This window comes from Brienomyrus brachyistius, chromosome 10, assembly GCF_023856365.1.
Source record: "Brienomyrus brachyistius isolate T26 chromosome 10, BBRACH_0.4, whole genome shotgun sequence".
Taxonomy (NCBI): Eukaryota; Metazoa; Chordata; class Actinopteri; order Osteoglossiformes; family Mormyridae; genus Brienomyrus; species Brienomyrus brachyistius.
The window spans coordinates 14,034,234-14,050,796 of record NC_064542.1 but is presented as its reverse complement, the minus strand read 5'-3'; the positions used below and the strand labels follow the sequence as shown (position 1 = coordinate 14,050,796).

General features: G+C 40.8%; 3 protein-coding genes and 1 long non-coding RNA gene across 20 annotated transcripts; 3 read left to right on the top strand and 1 right to left on the bottom strand.

Annotated features, from left to right (window-relative positions):
• Positions 1–2,031: 2,031 nt before the first annotated feature.
• Positions 2,032–4,433, top strand: si:dkey-6n21.12 (schwannomin-interacting protein 1). 4 transcript variants are annotated; one of them, XM_049028186.1, is made up of 6 exons: positions 2,032–2,247; positions 2,620–2,729; positions 2,973–3,057; positions 3,177–3,305; positions 3,435–3,576; positions 3,927–4,433. In XM_049028186.1, the coding sequence occupies exons 1-6, from the start codon at positions 2,032–2,034 to the stop codon at positions 4,022–4,024; spliced, it is 780 nt and encodes a 259-aa protein (XP_048884143.1). In that variant the 3' UTR covers positions 4,025–4,433. The 4 variants fall into 4 exon arrangements, with proteins under 4 accessions (XP_048884143.1, XP_048884141.1, XP_048884144.1 ...); XM_049028184.1 differs by having other exon boundaries at positions 2,614–2,729; XM_049028187.1 differs by having other exon boundaries at positions 2,599–2,729; positions 3,459–3,576.
• LOC125750409 (uncharacterized) lies at positions 2,077–14,375 on the bottom strand. Its single transcript, XR_007400331.1, has 3 exons — positions 14,276–14,375; positions 2,581–2,675; positions 2,077–2,208 (listed from the first exon to the last, which is right to left on the bottom strand). It is a non-coding gene; the product is annotated as an uncharacterized LOC125750409 (long non-coding RNA).
• LOC125750405 (P2Y purinoceptor 3-like) lies at positions 6,084–8,263 on the top strand. Of its 2 annotated transcripts, none has more exons than XM_049028181.1 (2): positions 6,084–6,719; positions 6,915–8,263. In XM_049028181.1, the coding sequence occupies exons 1-2, from the start codon at positions 6,414–6,416 to the stop codon at positions 7,638–7,640; spliced, it is 1,032 nt and encodes a 343-aa protein (XP_048884138.1). In that variant the 5' UTR covers positions 6,084–6,413; the 3' UTR covers positions 7,641–8,263. The 2 variants fall into 2 exon arrangements, with proteins under 2 accessions (XP_048884138.1, XP_048884139.1); XM_049028182.1 differs by having other exon boundaries at positions 6,084–7,047; positions 7,354–8,263.
• Positions 9,205–15,902, top strand: LOC125750407 (P2R1A-PPP2R2A-interacting phosphatase regulator 1-like). 13 transcript variants are annotated; one of them, XM_049028200.1, is made up of 9 exons: positions 9,205–9,326; positions 10,542–10,626; positions 10,852–10,908; positions 11,060–11,103; positions 11,469–11,526; positions 11,628–11,695; positions 11,827–11,885; positions 13,442–13,526; positions 14,073–15,902. In XM_049028200.1, exons 2-9 carry the CDS (start codon positions 10,549–10,551, stop codon positions 14,170–14,172), a joined length of 549 nt encoding a protein of 182 aa, XP_048884157.1. In that variant the 5' UTR covers positions 9,205–9,326; positions 10,542–10,548; the 3' UTR covers positions 14,173–15,902. The 13 variants fall into 13 exon arrangements, with proteins under 13 accessions (XP_048884157.1, XP_048884154.1, XP_048884156.1 ...); XM_049028197.1 differs by having other exon boundaries at positions 9,207–9,326; positions 10,846–10,908; XM_049028199.1 differs by having other exon boundaries at positions 9,229–9,326; positions 10,539–10,626; positions 10,846–10,908.
• The last annotated feature ends 661 nt before the right edge of the window (positions 15,903–16,563 follow it).

The following is a 16,563-nucleotide window of genomic DNA, read 5'->3' as shown; positions in this document are numbered from 1 at the left end:
ATTTTTAAATCTAACACTTTGAGCCTGCATTGTTAACATAAAAAGGGCATAATAGAAAACATTGGAAACATCTGTATGGAGACACTTTGGTTTTCTCCAAATACTTAAACTGGGTACGGGAGAAATGTGTAAACCGACAATGTAGTAATTTCAAGGGGAAAAGTTAGTGAATTAGATGATTAGATTCAATGTCGATCATTTAAACTGAACTGTTACTTTTCAAGTTACACAATGGATATAGTTTTGCCTTTAATAACTAAACGAATTACGTGAGTTTTAGCAGGAATACAATGATATGTATCCGCTGACGAGTGCGCTTTACGGATTTTAGGGCGAGCAGTGGTCGTTGGCTTCTCTTCGTGCTTCTCCATCTGGTTTTCGGCCGTCCCGCAATCATGAAATTGGACACCTGGACATTTTCTAAACTCATTCGTCGTCTTTTCCTCCTCCCCTCTCCGTCCTTTCCATCTTCTTATTTTCGTGGTTTTTCTCCTTCTTCTTTTTCAAAAACTGCACATTTGTAGGCTTAATATTTTAATGTTCACTAGACATTGTTCCGTGTGCGGATCACTACTGTCATTTAAATGCAACGATTAGTATTCGCGTTAAAAAAACGCCCAGCTACAGAATATCCCGATGTGAATACTGACATATTTTCGGCTAGAGGTTGAAGAAGCGAGGGAAAAAAACTGTGAAAACGGGAAGGGAGGAGAAACGGAGGTTGGAAAGGAAGGAGAACGGGCTAGCGTTTCCTTGTTCAAAAGGAAGAGTTTAAGAAAGTTATGGGGGCACAGTCGTCCTGACAGTGCGAAAGGTCTTTAGAGTCGCGGTATGAAAAAGAAGCGACTGTGCTGCTGGCCGCTGGACGATTTCATTTGGTAAGTTCCCGGTGGACGTTCTACTCTTTGTACTAAAGCTGATCAGTGCCCTGCATACGTGTTGTCTCCGCACCCACAACAGCTAGCAGGCTGGGCTCCTTTTGTTTCTTTTCCATACCATTTTTTTAGCAAATTATCCCCCCATCAGTCATTCATCAACCACTAAGTTTAACCAAAACCTTAAATCTTTTCGACATAACGCCCCATGTGCTGCCAGGCTGTCGCTTCTCTCTTTACCTGGAAGCCCGTCCACACTCCAGGTATCGAGTACCGCTTTGGGACGTTCAACTGCGGCATGGATCAACGTAGGTCACATATAAACACAAGAAATATAAAACAGATCGTCTTATCTTTTTTTCTGTGCTATTTACCATTATTGTATAAAAATGTCCGTATTTGAAAAAACTGCCTGCTGACGCCACATTGCAAGTAAGAAAATTCTCTGTAGCATATCCCAGTTTGACAACTTGATGTTTTATTTTCACCTATCAGCACTTAAATACGTATAGTCTTACAAACTGAGTATTCTTGGCTTTGAATTTTGGGATTTTACATCTTGCAACGCTGTTCTCTCTGAAAAGGATGCTCATTTTCTTCTGAGTAAGAATGTTTATTTTGTATTGTAGCTATTAAGTAGGCCTATTATCTATGTTACTCTAGTATGAAACTGCCTTATCACAAGCAACAGGAAAGATTAGTTAGTTTCCTGTTTGGCTGTAGTTTAGGCACAGGACTGCAGAACATGAAGTAAAAGTTGTTAGTTTAGCGTAAACATGGTTACATGGTCAATGCTGAAAAGTAGGCTTAATTACAGTGCATGTCTTATTTCAGAACTGCCCAGTTCAGTGATAGTTAAGGTAATTTAAGTATAAATGTACAGCATAATAGTAGTATAATTCTATCTTTAACCTTATTAAAGATTATCTACACTGGTCAAGCTCTCAAAAAGAAAAAAGTACTTTACAAACATTTATGAATCTGGATTTTGAAACAGCTGCATTGAGGATCCTTGTTGAATGTGCTTCTTGTGGGCTTCTCTGTCTTTTTCTGTGACGTTTCAGGTGATGTTTGTTTTTCTTTCCCCCGTTTCTCCGTAGACGGCCCTGCCCAGTGACCCCATCGTATCTCCACCTCACAAGGTGTGGAACAAGGAATGGAGGGAGAGAAGGAGAGAGAAAGAGAGCGGCGAGAAGAGAAAGAAAGCGATGAAGCGGAGGACTTTGGTCAGGCTGTGGAAGGAGCAGCCACTGTCTGGCAGGAGGGGATCAATGACGATGACTTAGGGCTGCCCATCATGCACTGGGAGGCTCTGAGTCTGCGTATTGCTGAACTAGAGAAACAGGAAGAGGAGAAGAGGGAGAAATACAAGGTCAAAAAGCTGGTTGGGAAGGATGCCATGGTTGTTATGGTCCAACATTGTAGAGTGGTTCAATGGTGGATGTTTTATAAATCTGACAAATATAAAACTCCATAAAACAAAACCATATTTCAGACACATATTTCTGATTTAATCTGTCATACCAAGGATGTAATTGGAGAAGACTGCTCCTAATTTACAGTGCGAATGGGTAAAGGGAAGCTAACATGCATGAGGCCTAGTTAGCAAAATGGCTGGGACGAAACGCAATAACACAAACATTTTAGAAATTTTGTCTGCATGTCCTAGTGTTGTCTAGCATTGAGGTTTCGGTAGTTCACCAACCTTTTAATAATTCTCCAGTTTATGGGTTTCCAGGAACAGGAGTGTGTATCAGGGGGTTGGAGAGGGGAACGGGAGCGTGGGTGTTGGAGAGATGCCTGGGACGATGGAGAGGAAGAGTGTAACAGCAGAATCATTGCTCTGACCTCCAGGTAACACCCAAAGCATGCTATTAACATGTCTATCTGACTGGAAAGCCCTTCATCTAACTTTCTCTATATGGGCCCTTCATAAAGGAAGTCTTTAGGTTGCTTGGACTGTTCTGTTCTGTTTTTGTTCTATTCTTGACATTGTAAAGGTAATTCAACCCGTAATCTCCATGTAGCTCATGTAGTCAACATACATAGTCATCAGTGTTAAGCATGAGAACAACTCCTCTCTTTCCGTATTTTCAGGCTCCAGAATCGGATGAACCTTCAGCTTTGCTTTATTAACAACAGTGAAAGTGAGGAAGAGGATGAAGATGAAGCCGTGCAACAGGTAAGGATGCAGGGTGACAGAGGAGATGTAAGTCAGTGAGAAAATATTTGATCAACAGAAGTTGTCAGGCACCCCGCTCTAAATTAAGAGCAGAAAAACCAATCACTGTCGCCTCACAGCCCCTCCAAGCCGGGCACCGACCCCCTGCCCCGGTGAGTGGAAGCAAGTCAGGTGGTTTGAAGCAAGAAGTGAGAGCTGCACTGAGCGCGCTCAGAGACAAGCTGCGAATTGAGCAGAAGGAGAAGGAGGTGAGATGGGTTGGGCACCAGGGAAGGTGGGGAAGTTGTCAGGTTGGGGAGGGCAATAACAGGAAACATAATTGCAAAAATATTCCTTCATTGTAATAGTAATATTAATACATACATAAATGTACACAGAGCCCAACTTCCCTTATCTCTCAGTGTGCTGAGTGCTGTGAAACCCCAATCAAGAGGAAGAAGCTGGACCTCAGCGACTTGCAGAATCTCAGCCTGCAGCAGTTGGATGCACTGAGGATTTCTCTGACCCAGAATGTTCACGGTCAGTCTTCCAACCGTTATTGACCAAGAGGATTGTTCTAGGTCAGTCTTTGAGGCTGTACCAAGGGTATAGATTTGGGACACTGTGTGCTAAAGAACTGTGTGTGTGTGTGTGTGTGTGTGTGTGTGTGTGTGTGTGTGTGTGTGTGTGTGTGTGGGCGAGTGTAAGCTTTGGGGCTGATTCGGTCCGTACCAATGATGAAACCAAACCTACACCCTTGGGCTGTACCGTTGCTAGCTGATATACTGGCTTTCCCTCAGCATTCAAATAGTCCAGTAACATTGTTTGCACGCACTTAGCTGTCTGTTCTTTTCCTTGTGCGTGTGAACTTGTGTGACTCCTCTTCCCAGACCTTAGTTCAGAGCTGGTGGGTCGACTTTTAACCAGAGACCAACTGCGGACCGAGCAAGATGCCATGCTTCTAGAGGTGCAAGATATGACACTGTGATGGAACCGTCCAAACTGGACAAGAATGATGATGCCGCTCCATGGCTACTGCTGCTGGGTCTGGCTGATGACAGCAGCATCACAATGGCAGTATTAAAGTGACTGAAATGGACACTTTGTTTATACTTTTGGTGATGTTCAGTATTCAGTACGAGAGCTTTGTTAAGCTGCATTTAATGGCCAAGACAGAAAATGGATGTGGTGCCATAGTATTGATAATAATTACGGAATGTGGAATGATCCCTATATCTTTATATCGGCTATGTTTTCTTTGCTCCTTCTATATAAAAAAAATATGGTCTTGCGGGGCTTTCAGACTTCATTGTGCCTCCTTTGTGGCCTCTTTCAGTAGCCTATTTATCAAGTTCAAGATCTTTTATATGCAATAAAAACATATTTTTATAATAGAATCTCTAAAATTGTCGTGTTTTTTTTGGAGGAAGCAGATTGTGTTTTTGGCATGAAAGGTGCTACATAAGTAGGATTAATGAATGGAGCAGGGATTTATGGTTTGTATATGTAAAAACAGCACCCACTGCATAATGTAAGTGTGTGAGTGCCTGTTGGTACATAGTCATGTGCCTGGAGTTATGATTGTAAAGGGAACAGGACGTCCGTTTCTGAACTCGAAAACCGTGGGGTAGTTAATCACAGCCCAGTTACCGCATTTATGTGCAAACCACCAGCTCAGCATAAATAAATTAAGAGAAAAAGATTAGGGTGAGGAATCCTGATAGATACACTATGGGTTAAGAGGTTAACAGTGGGGAGGTGGCTTTCTGAATCTCCAGAATGACTTGATGCTAAGTCAATGCTGGGCGTGAAACCGTGCTGTGGCTGGAAGTGCAGATAGGTGCGTCGCCATTTTCTGCTAAATGTTCTGGTCATGGAGCACGTCCATAACATGTGGTATGTTATATTCTGTCTTCAGGAAGCTGTGATCTATGGGGAAGAGTGTCCATTTAGAGGTGAACTTTGTGGAAAGAGGCTTAGTCAAAGGCAACAACCAGCGCAGTGAATTTTTCCTAAATCTAGGGTGGCAAGGTGACCAATCAAGAGAGGGTCTTGCTGCGAGAGGGGGCAAACCTGATAAAAGAACAAGCACATCCCATCAGGAGGGAGCATGACCTGGTGTACCAGTCTGTCTCACACAGCAACAGCAGGATTTTTGGCCCAAGTGAATGCATAGATATGCATGGTCAGTACTTTTTAATTATACTATCACATTCAACTAAGCCATCTGCTAACTTGCATCTCTTCATCAGGGGTGTTGCTAAACATTATGGGCCCCCCAGTCCAGACCAGTTATTTTTCAAATTTTTTAGAGGCCCTGCCACTCCGAGGCCCTTGAATATGTTCTAACGCCCCCCCCCCCCTTACAGCACCCCTGCTCATCATACACCTACATTCACTCAATATAAGTGGGGCTGATACCCTCTCACTTCAGTTATTTACTCTTAATTATTATTCACTAACCAGATGCTCTTTTCCAGAGCCATACACAATGTGACCAGAGGATCAAAAAATACAATGTAACACTTTTGCTACCCTAATCAGTGCAGATGCATGACAACATTGACAATATTTATATAAACACAGATACAATGCAATTTAAAAGCAGCAACATCCAATCCCAGCTCATTGCCAGACAGTCCACATTTTTGCTCCCTACCAGAGGAAGCAAAAATGGTTGGGAAACATTACTCTAAACCACCTATGAATGCTAAAGTAATGCTGAATGTAAGCATCAATATGGACACTACAGCTACCAGGGCATACTTAACAAGTAGTTCCCTGGCATCGTGTGAAGGCACCTGGTGGGCATGTGTAGGAGTGCTTTAGCAATCCCACACGTTATCCTACACTTCACAGCAGAATGGAATGGAAAGGAGTACTGATGAGGAGGCTATGAAATGGGGTGGAGAATGATGAAAGGGAGATGGAGAATGGGGATGAGGTTTGTGAGTGGTTACTGATTGAAGAGTTAATGAAGTGAGAGAGCAACTGAATCAGCACCATCCACTTGTACCAGAGGGCAAACAGCATCAGAGATTGTGCAAGAGTCAGAGCCAGCTGAGGGAGGTGGAAGGGTGAGAGAGCAGAGGAGGAAGCAATTTTTCAGTATGTGGAATGGGAAGAAAGTAGATGAAACAGAGTAGGGGTGACTAAATAATCGTCTTATATCCTGGAACAGTACCATGAGGCAACAACAGAACATTTTTGTGTCTGGTGAAGCTGGAAAAAGTGATCACCGGGCTTGGAACCATTGATCCTGTTGTGCAAAAGCAAGACGTCAACAAGCTTGGGAAAGCACTATCGAAAGAGTGCTGGAAAAATGGGGGGATGACAAAAAAGGACCTTTTGCATCAAGAGAAAGTATTATTTTCACCATGATGACAGCCATCCCAGGACAGAGAAGAGGGAATTTGACCTCCTTCTCACCCTGCAGCATTGACGAATCCTACAAGTACATTTTCCTCCCAATCTGCTACTCGTTCACTTTTGTCTTCAGTCTATCCCTCAACTCAGTGGTCCTCTACCATTCCTTCCGTCGCACCAGGCACTGGAACGCCTCCCTCATATACATGGTGAACCTAGCGTCCACCGACTTGATGTATGGACTCTCGCTGCCCTTCTTGGTGGCTAGTTACGTCATGCGGGACCACTGGGTGTTTGGGGACTTCATGTGCCGCCTGGTACGGTTCCTCTTCTACTTCAACCTATACTGCAGTATCTTCTTCCTCACCTGCATCTCTGTGCACCGCTACCTGGGCATCTGCCATCCTATGAGGATAATCACCATGGAGACGAAGCGGGCTGTCAAGGGGACATGCATTTTGGTGTGGGCCGTGGTGTTTGCGCTGACTAGCCCCATTTTTCGTTTTGCTCAGACCGGCGACCTCACCAGGGCAGCACAGAATGGTCATTTGGCGGAAAGCAAGCTTAGGCCTGGTCCAGTGGAGGTTGTTCTTAACTGCTGGGATGATGCTACTGACACTGAGATTCTGCTCTACATACCCTATGGTATAGTCCTTCACCTGCTTGGCTTCTTTGTCCCGTTTACCGTCATTGCTTGGTGTTATTCACATGTGGTCCTGACGATCATCCGGACCTTGCGTATGCAACCCTGCCTGCAGGGGGTGGTAGAAGAAAGAAGTGCTGACTGCGCAGGGCTCAGGAGTGGGGGGGTGTCCCTCTCCCTGGGGCCACACTCTTCTTATGTCCGGCGCCGTCGTAAATCAGTGAAAACCATCATCACCATCATTCTGCTGTTTGCACTGTGTTTCTTCCCCTTTCATGTCACACGAACTATCTTTTTCATTCTCAAAGTGACCAGCGGGGTGGAGTGCCACACCATGAGGATGGTCTCCATCTGTTACAAGATCACCAGGCCACTGGCTTCATTCAATGCCTGGCTCAATGCGCTGCTGTACTTCCTGACTAAGGAGAAAGGGGCTCAGTGCTGCCCATCACCTGATCCCGCTCTTCATGGCCTCCTTTGGCCACTGCGGGCATTTGGTAGAGGGGGAGAGGAGGAAGAAGGTGGTGGGGAAGTAGTGGACAATAAAGAAAACGAGTCTAAATCTTCAGGAAATAGATTTCGGGGGCTGGCATAAGTAGGATTTTGAGGCAGACAAACTGGGAGATATACTGAATATTTCACAAATCTGGATGTGAATGATTGTAAGAAAAGATGAATGATTAAAGTGACTTTTTATAGCAAAAGAAGATTATTTTTACATCAGAGAAATTATTACAATGGAAAATTCCTGTAGTATCATTTCTTAAAATGCAAGGCTTAGAAACTTTTAAAGCTTAGAAGTGCGGCTTTAGCCTATGGCAGACAAAACCCAAAATCTCGGACACTGATTCCATGTCAAGACATAATGTCAAATTTGTCCTTAGTTACATTGTGAACCTTTTTATACAGACCTAGTTAGCAATATTTTCAGGTTCTTTTTTGGTGAAACATCATTACTTATATGTCATGTAAATATGTGGGTTATGTAGTCTGTATATAATGTGATACGATGTTAATTTTCAGTATGATTATTTGCTTTTACTGTTATAATGTAGGAACAGAGTAATGTTTGTGTGTAATCTAGAACAAATCATATTATTTAAACCTAAAGAAATACCAGGTTAATGATCTGCTTATCCAGCTGCTTGGAAAACAAAGTTTAACTAGTGTGATATTGCTGAGCATTCATAAATACACAGGATATGCATAAAACACAAAGAGCAGTGATTCATTTTGTTTATCATGACTCACGTTTCAGGTTATATCTTATGGGTTCAGGTTCAGGTTATATCTTATGGGTTTATGGGTTTTCTACCCATTCACAAAAAGCACAAGCATTTAGATTGCACTCACTCGGACTGACCTGGCAGTGTTTCTGGCATTCTTTCATTGGAGCACGTGTAATGAAAGAAGTACACAGGAACTGTAAGCAAAGCTACTTTGCCTTTCCGATTGCCCTAATTACTAAGGAGTAGATGATCCGTGACGACCACAACAGCAAATATTGCTGTTGCTTTTGAGATCCTTAGCAAATGATTAAACTGAAAATGGCTTACCTGATTCACTGCCCCGCTAGCCGGGCAGAGAGAAGAAATGCTTTTAAAAATTACCTTTTAAAACTTGTGCTAGCATGTCCCCGATGCGTTTTGTCTGCACGTTTGCATAAATGCTTGTCTTTCCCCTAATAAACCTGAGTCATTAGTTAGCACATTTTTGTGGTGACACTCTGAATAGCATTTGGCAAACTTTGGAATGTTTTAACATAACAGATAAGCTTGTGCTGTGTAGTAGCCTATTCTAAAGACAGAAGAATATGTGTGGGCAAATTCGTACCGGTCAAAATCTAAATTGTAGATTTACAATTTACAATCTGAAGCTCAGATTTTTTTATTTATTGTCAGATACATCGCAAGTATCACTACACAAGGTAAACATCAATAAATATAAACTTTACAAAAAATACAAAGTGCATGCAATAACCATGTTATTGTGAAGTTACAAAATAATGGGTTTAGTTTATTATTATTAATAATAATTTATCTTTAAACGTGATGCAATTCTATTGTCCATGAATAAATACTTGAAGTAATTAAAAGTTTCAAGTAGAAGTTTAGAAAAACACACGCGCTTAAACGTTTCATTGCCTCGTAATGACGCCTCTGTACAGCTGGTTTGCTACAGTCACCGAGCACTACCACTGCGCTGCTCTCGAATCGACCTGCAGTATCTTCACTGGTCAGCAAGAGGCGTAGTTTCACCGACCACTACAGGCCACTGATTGGTACGTCTTGCAACGACTGTAGCTATGGAGGAAAAAACACTTTAGCTGCCTAAATTTATATTTATACGGTTGTTTAGTGGTTTCGTGGAGGAGGCGGGGCATAGGCGGAAGAGTTAAATTAATACACAGTATAGTTGTACTGTTATATTTAAACGTTACGTAGAATTCAAAGCTTAGTTTATATTTTAAAATATATACTGGCTTTTAACTTCTCAGGAGTTTCTGATTGACTGAGATGGAAACTTGTTTCATCGATAGACCGACGTCGACAGATATATCGCCAGTTGATTGCCTAGAGCTACCTGATAAAACATTTAGCCAGGTTTGTTAATTTTGCAAGTTCGTCATATTCGCGGTAGCATGCAAAATGTTTTGATCTCGAATATTTACTTCAGTAATGTTTCCTGGATTGGCTACCTATGCAAGTTAGCTGGGTAAGTTAGATATTGCCGTAGCGGTTCATCAGAGTAATACACGTAGCCAGCTAGCATAGATATTGCTAGCTCCGGACCACTGGCCCTAGTTAGCAAGCCAGCTAGCTAGAATTTAGCTCAAGATCCGAGCTGAGGTGTTGCTTTCACTATCTACCAAAAATGCGATAGAGGGGGAGGGATGGGGAGAGCATCCCGCTGATTCAGCCAGCGGTCCCGTTTGGACCAAAGGTTCGGGGTAAGGCCTGCAGGTCGGGCTTTCGCCGGACTACAGTGATACATTCTGACCGAGAGAGAAAGAGGTAGGGGGCCAGCTTTAGCAGCAGTGAACTCGAAGGCCTAGGTGCACGAAATGGAACGGATGGAAATTGACCAGTGCGCAGGCGCGACTGTGGCTACTGGAGGCGGGGCTCTGCGAAGGTCGAACAGCGCCCCCATGATTACTGGTGTCAGGTGAGGGAAGTACAGGTTGCTGCTTAGCTCGGCAAACGGACTGCAGTTAATTAACAAAATAACTTGTCAAAGTTTTGTGTGTTAATTATGTATGTCAATCGCTGATTATTTAAATAATAATTTTATTCAACATAATGTATTTTTCAGTATTTGAACTTTACATGTTTTACTGTATATTATGAGAAACATAGACATGCATTAAGGGTTTTTTCCTCATTAGTGCTACCCACACCTCATCTTCTTTACCTCCACTACTCCATATCTATCTTACTATCCTTTATTTTTTGCCATATGCACCATGCCTCACTGTTTCCCTGGAAACCTCCAGCAGCGATGGGATGGCAGTGTTCAGCTCAGCTGGTTATGCCCGCTGTCGGCGGAGCAGTGTGTCTGTGAACCCCAGCAGCCCTGGCCTGGTCAGTACCTCTGCCTCGATGTGGGTCGGCTCTCATCTCTTTGGCATGGCATAGCTGCATTTATGCATCATTCTCTTAGTCTTGATTTCAGGATTTGAATACGCAGTGGGTTAACATTATTTCAGGGAAATGTACACATCATTCAGGAACAGGTGGATTCTCATTTGTGGGTTAGCACGTTATTTCCTAAAGACACCCAGAAAGCAATTTACCTTCTAGTTTCAGGCGCTTCCTCTGTCCCCTTTTCCGACTTCCATAGAGAGACCAGTTCCCCAAAGGCAGGTAAGTGGCCTTGAGAGAGATGTTACGTAAACTCAGGAGTTAAAGCCATTTTTAATAAATTGTATATTAAAATGGTTTTGCTTTAAGTTTAAATGTGGTTTTAAAAAGTGCGCGCAGTTGCGTGACGTGGCTTAACCGGTCTATTTTTTAGGATGAAAGCATGGAACTCAGCCTGCGTGGGAACCTAAGACAGAGGTATTGGGCAGTATTTCTCTTGACTCTTCTTAAATTAGTTGATTAAACCCTTTGTTTTTGTTTAGTTCTTCCCTTAGCATTTATAAATAGCTTTTTTTTAGTATTACAAATGCATATTGCTACTAGAAATTGGTATAAGGACTATCATAAGAAGTTTAACATTTAACATTTTTGATTTACGCAAATCGTTATCATAACTAATCTTCAGCAGTAGGCTTTGTTGTCAAATTATTGGTCAGTTGCATTGAGGGTGACTATTCAGCGGCAGTGGGCATGTACGTCTGTTATGGCTTCTGGTTGAAAGTGATGGAAAAGAATCACTACTGTACGTTTAGGTTGTAATCATTTTGCTTTTTTTGTGATAGTGCTTCCCCTTTGGTGCCCCTTCCACCAATCACACACTGGCATGATCACATTGATCAGGTGAGATGGACCAAGAGCATTCAGTCACTGCAGTTATTTATGATTGTGAGAAGTTCAAATAAAATGATGCAGTTTGCTAACTTCCTGTCCTTAAAACACAGGGACTCCATTCTCTAGACAGTGGCGTCACACCCAATTCGTCACCTAGTCCAACAAGGAGATTCAAAAAGTAAGCTTGAATTGTGTTTAAGGAGCACTATCATCTGCTTTTAATAACAAAATTTCAGTTAAGCCTGTTTCTTGTCAGTGTTAGGTTATAACCACGCTACACTGTGGTCTGAGAAGTTTTCGTTTCACCAGCAGGGCAGCCCTGACCACTGCTGTAAGATGGCCTGTTTTAACACCGCTCAAAAGGAAAGGTGAGGGAGCCTATTACTGCCCCTTTGATTGGTCACAATCAAGATTATGCGCCTGGGATAGTTCTTTACCCATTAACATCAAGATCATCAAGACTATCAGTTACCAAAACAAAAACACTGAATTTTAGCAAAACCATCTGTTTACAAGACCTGTTTTGCAAGTTGCATTTGCCAGTTTTCTTGATTTGCATTACTTGCCTTGCTAATGTTATTAAAAGGCAATAGAGATACATTTACAATCTACAAATACATAATAACATAAGAACTATACAAACGAGAGGAGGCCATTCAGCCCATCAAGCTCGCTTGGGGAGAACTAAACTAATAGCTCAGAGTCGTTAAAATCTTATCTAGCTCTGATTTAAAGGAACCCAAGGATTCAGCTTGCACTACATTATCAGGAAGGCTATTCCATACTTTGACTACGCGCTGTGTAAAGAAGTGCTTCCTTAAATCCAGCTTGAAATGTTCTCCCACTAATTTCCACCTATGGCCACGAGTTTGTGTATTTAAACTAATGCTGAAGTAACTATTTGGTTGAACAGTATCCAAACCTGTTAGAATCTTATATACCTGGATCATGTCCCCCCTCAGTCTCCTTTGCTTGAGACTGAACAGATTTAGCTCAAGTAACCGTTCCTCGTATGACATTCCTCTAAGACCAGGAATCATTTTTGTGGCCCTACGCTGCACCTTTTCTAAGGCCACAATGTCCTTTTTAAGATATGGTGACCAAACCTGCACACAATATTCTAGGTGAGGTTTCACCAAGGAATTGTATAATCTTAGCATTACCTCCCTTGACTTAAACTCCACACACCTGGAGATATACCCCAACATCCTATTGGCCTTTTTTATTGCTTCCCCACACTGGCCTTTATATATATAAAAATATAGCCTTTTCATATTCTATATTAATGACTAGATTGCTACTTGGCTGGTTAATTCAATAGCCAAGGCTGCGCACAAAGGACACACTATTTTCTTCTTATTTGGGCTAAAAGTCCGGCAACATGCTTGCCAGGTTTATATGTACCTTGCATCTGAAAAGTTTCATTTTTCTTTCATTTGACAATTTCTTGCCCTACCCAAGTGTCCCTTCCTCCATTGACCAGATCACAAAAGCTCATTTGCCTGCTAGCTTCCTCCATGTGATTCTCATGTTAGCATTATAGGTGATATCTAGAAACTATTTTAAGGCTCATGGCTGCTTTTTATAACAAAAGGTCTCTTTTTGTCAATTACGTTGTCACTGCATGTATTGTACATGAGTGTGGGGTGGGCCAGGGTACCCTGGCAGATTAACCCCCCCCCCCCAAGATGAAGTTAGGGGCCCAAGATGACATTTTGTTAGGGGTGCCCTTGACTGTACACATGTGGGTCATGGCTTTTGAACTGAAAAAACATCACAATAGCAAGTCCTTCATGGCTCTATGTTAGAAATGTATATAAATACACATAACAGGTTTAGAGCGCAAAACGTTTGTGACATAATTTTGTGATGTTTTAAAACACAATATTTGCTGCCAACTTTGCACCCCAATTTTCCTTTCTAGGAGGTGTCGAGTCCGATGCCCCACCCAAGAAACTCTTTGTTGCTGGAGTAACTGAATCTCCCCATGTTGCTGGTTATACAGTAAGGTCAGAATCCAATTTCAGTGGTAGTACACACAGGCAGAAACATATAATATGTAAGATTAAATGTAGTTATACAGCTAATACATTTACCTGTTTATTTGTACTTTTATAGTCGAATCTAGCTGAAACCATGTAAAGTGTTGTTTCGGTAACTTGACGGGGTACAAGAACTTAATAAAAAATCAATTACTACTTCAGTACAAATCATGAACAGATTATAAATAAATATAGTCACTACTTCAGATGGTACCATTTTACAAAAAGGCTCCTTTAGCCACTTGTAAATGGTAGTTTTATTTTTTATTAATGAGTTACTATGTTATAACTTGTTTAAAATTGTCTATTAATAATTTACAAAGTGTTAAAACCTAATTAAAAAACAGATTATAAACCATTCATAAATTCTTTATATGGGTAGCCTTATTGTAAAGTGGCACCCTTCAGATATGATGCGTCATAATTCATTAACACATTAGTAAGGGCATAATTCTCCATTATTTGTGCCCTGTGAAGTAAAATGTTACCCTTTTCTTTTCTCTGCTCACCCAGTGTCTCCCACCCAGCTGACAGCCCCCAGGGTGATGGGTCTACATCAGCCACGACGCAGGGCAGCCCCCGGTCATGCCACCCCAATCATCCCAGCCTCTAGACAACGGACCATATATGTGCCACTTGTAGAGACAATGGCAGGCTTGTGAGGCAATCAGAAGTTGATGACTGGGCTGGTTTAGAGAGAAGGAGAGCTGACGTACCTGCAGTAACAATGCTGAAGTTCCGAAAATATTGCACCGTATCACGCTTGAGCGTTGTACTGTCACAGTGTGTAGTCATAGCTACTGTCAGTTTGCCTGTAACCAGTCAGAGGTTTTTCAGGTTTTAAACACAATACAGTACAGCAGTACTTTCATTTCCTCCTCAGGCTAAAATGGTTTCTTATGTTTACCCTGCAGAGCCCATACATATAAAAGGCAATAATTCATTGCTCTTGAAGACATAAAAGCCATTTTTCTACCAAAAAAAGGGGGAAAGAACTTGACATTAACGGCAAATGTCCATTGGACAAAAAGGAATCTTGATAATCCTTTGAATGGGTTATGTCTGTATTTTTTTAGATTATGTGTACATTTGCTTTGTACATAAACTGGACAGAAGTTCTGTGTTTTGACCTCAGTATTTGTGACTAATGGGGTTTGCATTCCTCATTGGGCAGGGCTGTCTGGAGCAAAGCATTTAATGGTCTGCTCAAATGCAGGACATTATGTTTTTTCTATTATGTAAAAAGATGTAAGTAGCAGAGAATCTGCAATGCAAAGATGGAATCATTAGTCTCTGACATATTCTTGCAAGTAATTTGCCTGTTAGCTTTTCTAAATATTTAAATATAACAACGTTTTTTTTTTCTTTTTTCTTTTCAGATTCAGGTTTGCTCCACAATTAAACAGCATGTCACATAAATTTGTCTAGTTTTTGGATATTACTTTATTTTATATATCGCTCACACAGTGTCTTGATAATCTAATTTTAACTAAATATTTCTTTGCTTTGTTTTAATGGAGCAGGTTTTGTACAGGAGATAATAAGTGATACCTGACATTTGTCTCTTTCTTTATATGAGAAGGACACACTGTCAGAATCAGCCTGAATTAGCCAAGAGCAAATTATCTGTTCGCCCATTGTAACATGTAAATGCTCATTTGTGGGCGTCTGTGTGTAAATATACACATAAACAACATACAACAAAACCATTGATTGATAACCTCCCCTAAAATATTTTTTTCCTTGGATTTTCATGCAAAGTGGTTCCTTGCATGACAACTAATAATGGCAATAACATTCATTCTGGTGTTTATGCAGTGTTATGGAAGCAACATGTTAGCTAAATTGCTGTAAAAATTATGTATATGTTACTTATTAATTAGATTATCCTCAGTTTATCATGAAGTAGTAGAAAACACGTGAGAAATATATCCCAGGGCTGTGCTAAGATGTTCCAGTGACTAATATGTGACTGCATATTTCTGATCTGTTTAAGGTACAGAAAAAATATTTTTTACAAGGTTTGTTGGCCAAAATGCATGTATACATTATCATTGATATTTTAACAAATATTCAAAACTCCATGAATTTAACTTCCACTACTGGAAAACACAGAATCTGCACATTTGCCATCAAGAATGGCCTTTCGTATGTGTTTGAAATTTGTAAATAGGTTTAAAAAATAGGATCAAGTATTTTTATGGACTTGCAAGATTTAAAAGAAAATCATTCCTCGATCTTTCATTCATGTGATGCGAAGTGTGTCATGTTTAACTGAAAAATTATACACTTGTTAAATATATAAATATTATATATTAATAAAAACATGAAAATGAAACAGCAGTGGACTGTTTATCACTTTTATAGAATGAAGACAACACTTTCCTGAAAAAATATGTGGGTGCCAAAGGTCAGGTCTTGCGATTCAGCATCGATGGAGCAACATCCTGTCTAGCTGTGCATGTATATTCTCCAAATATAGTCTAAGAAAACTGTGGGCATCTTACTAGTATTTGTTCATTTTGAAATACCAAGTTCTGAGTTTTAAACTGACATATAGGGAGTGACTCAATCAGTCACAGAGAAATGTGTACAAAGCCTAACAATGATTTGGTGGTTATAACAAAAAAAATATGGTTACCTAGCAGAATTTGAGCAGAGATAAAATTCATAATATAATACACAGAACAAAAATGTGTTTTTATAATGCTTTAAATCTGAACTGTGATTCTTGATAAGATATTTAAAATAAAAATATTGTAACCATATATGGACTACATGTTGACATAACCCCCATCCCGACCTTGACCAGAATAAGCATTATTATTTGATTATTATTTAATTATTGTCTACAATAAAAAGGCCAGAGGATTGCAAAAAAAAAAAAACACAAAGATGAGTTAGAGTAGCTACGTTTTTACATCCGTAGGAATACTTCTCTATAAAATAAGAAAATTGTCAAAAAAGACAGAAGTTTATGCACATACGTAAACAAATTCTGTAC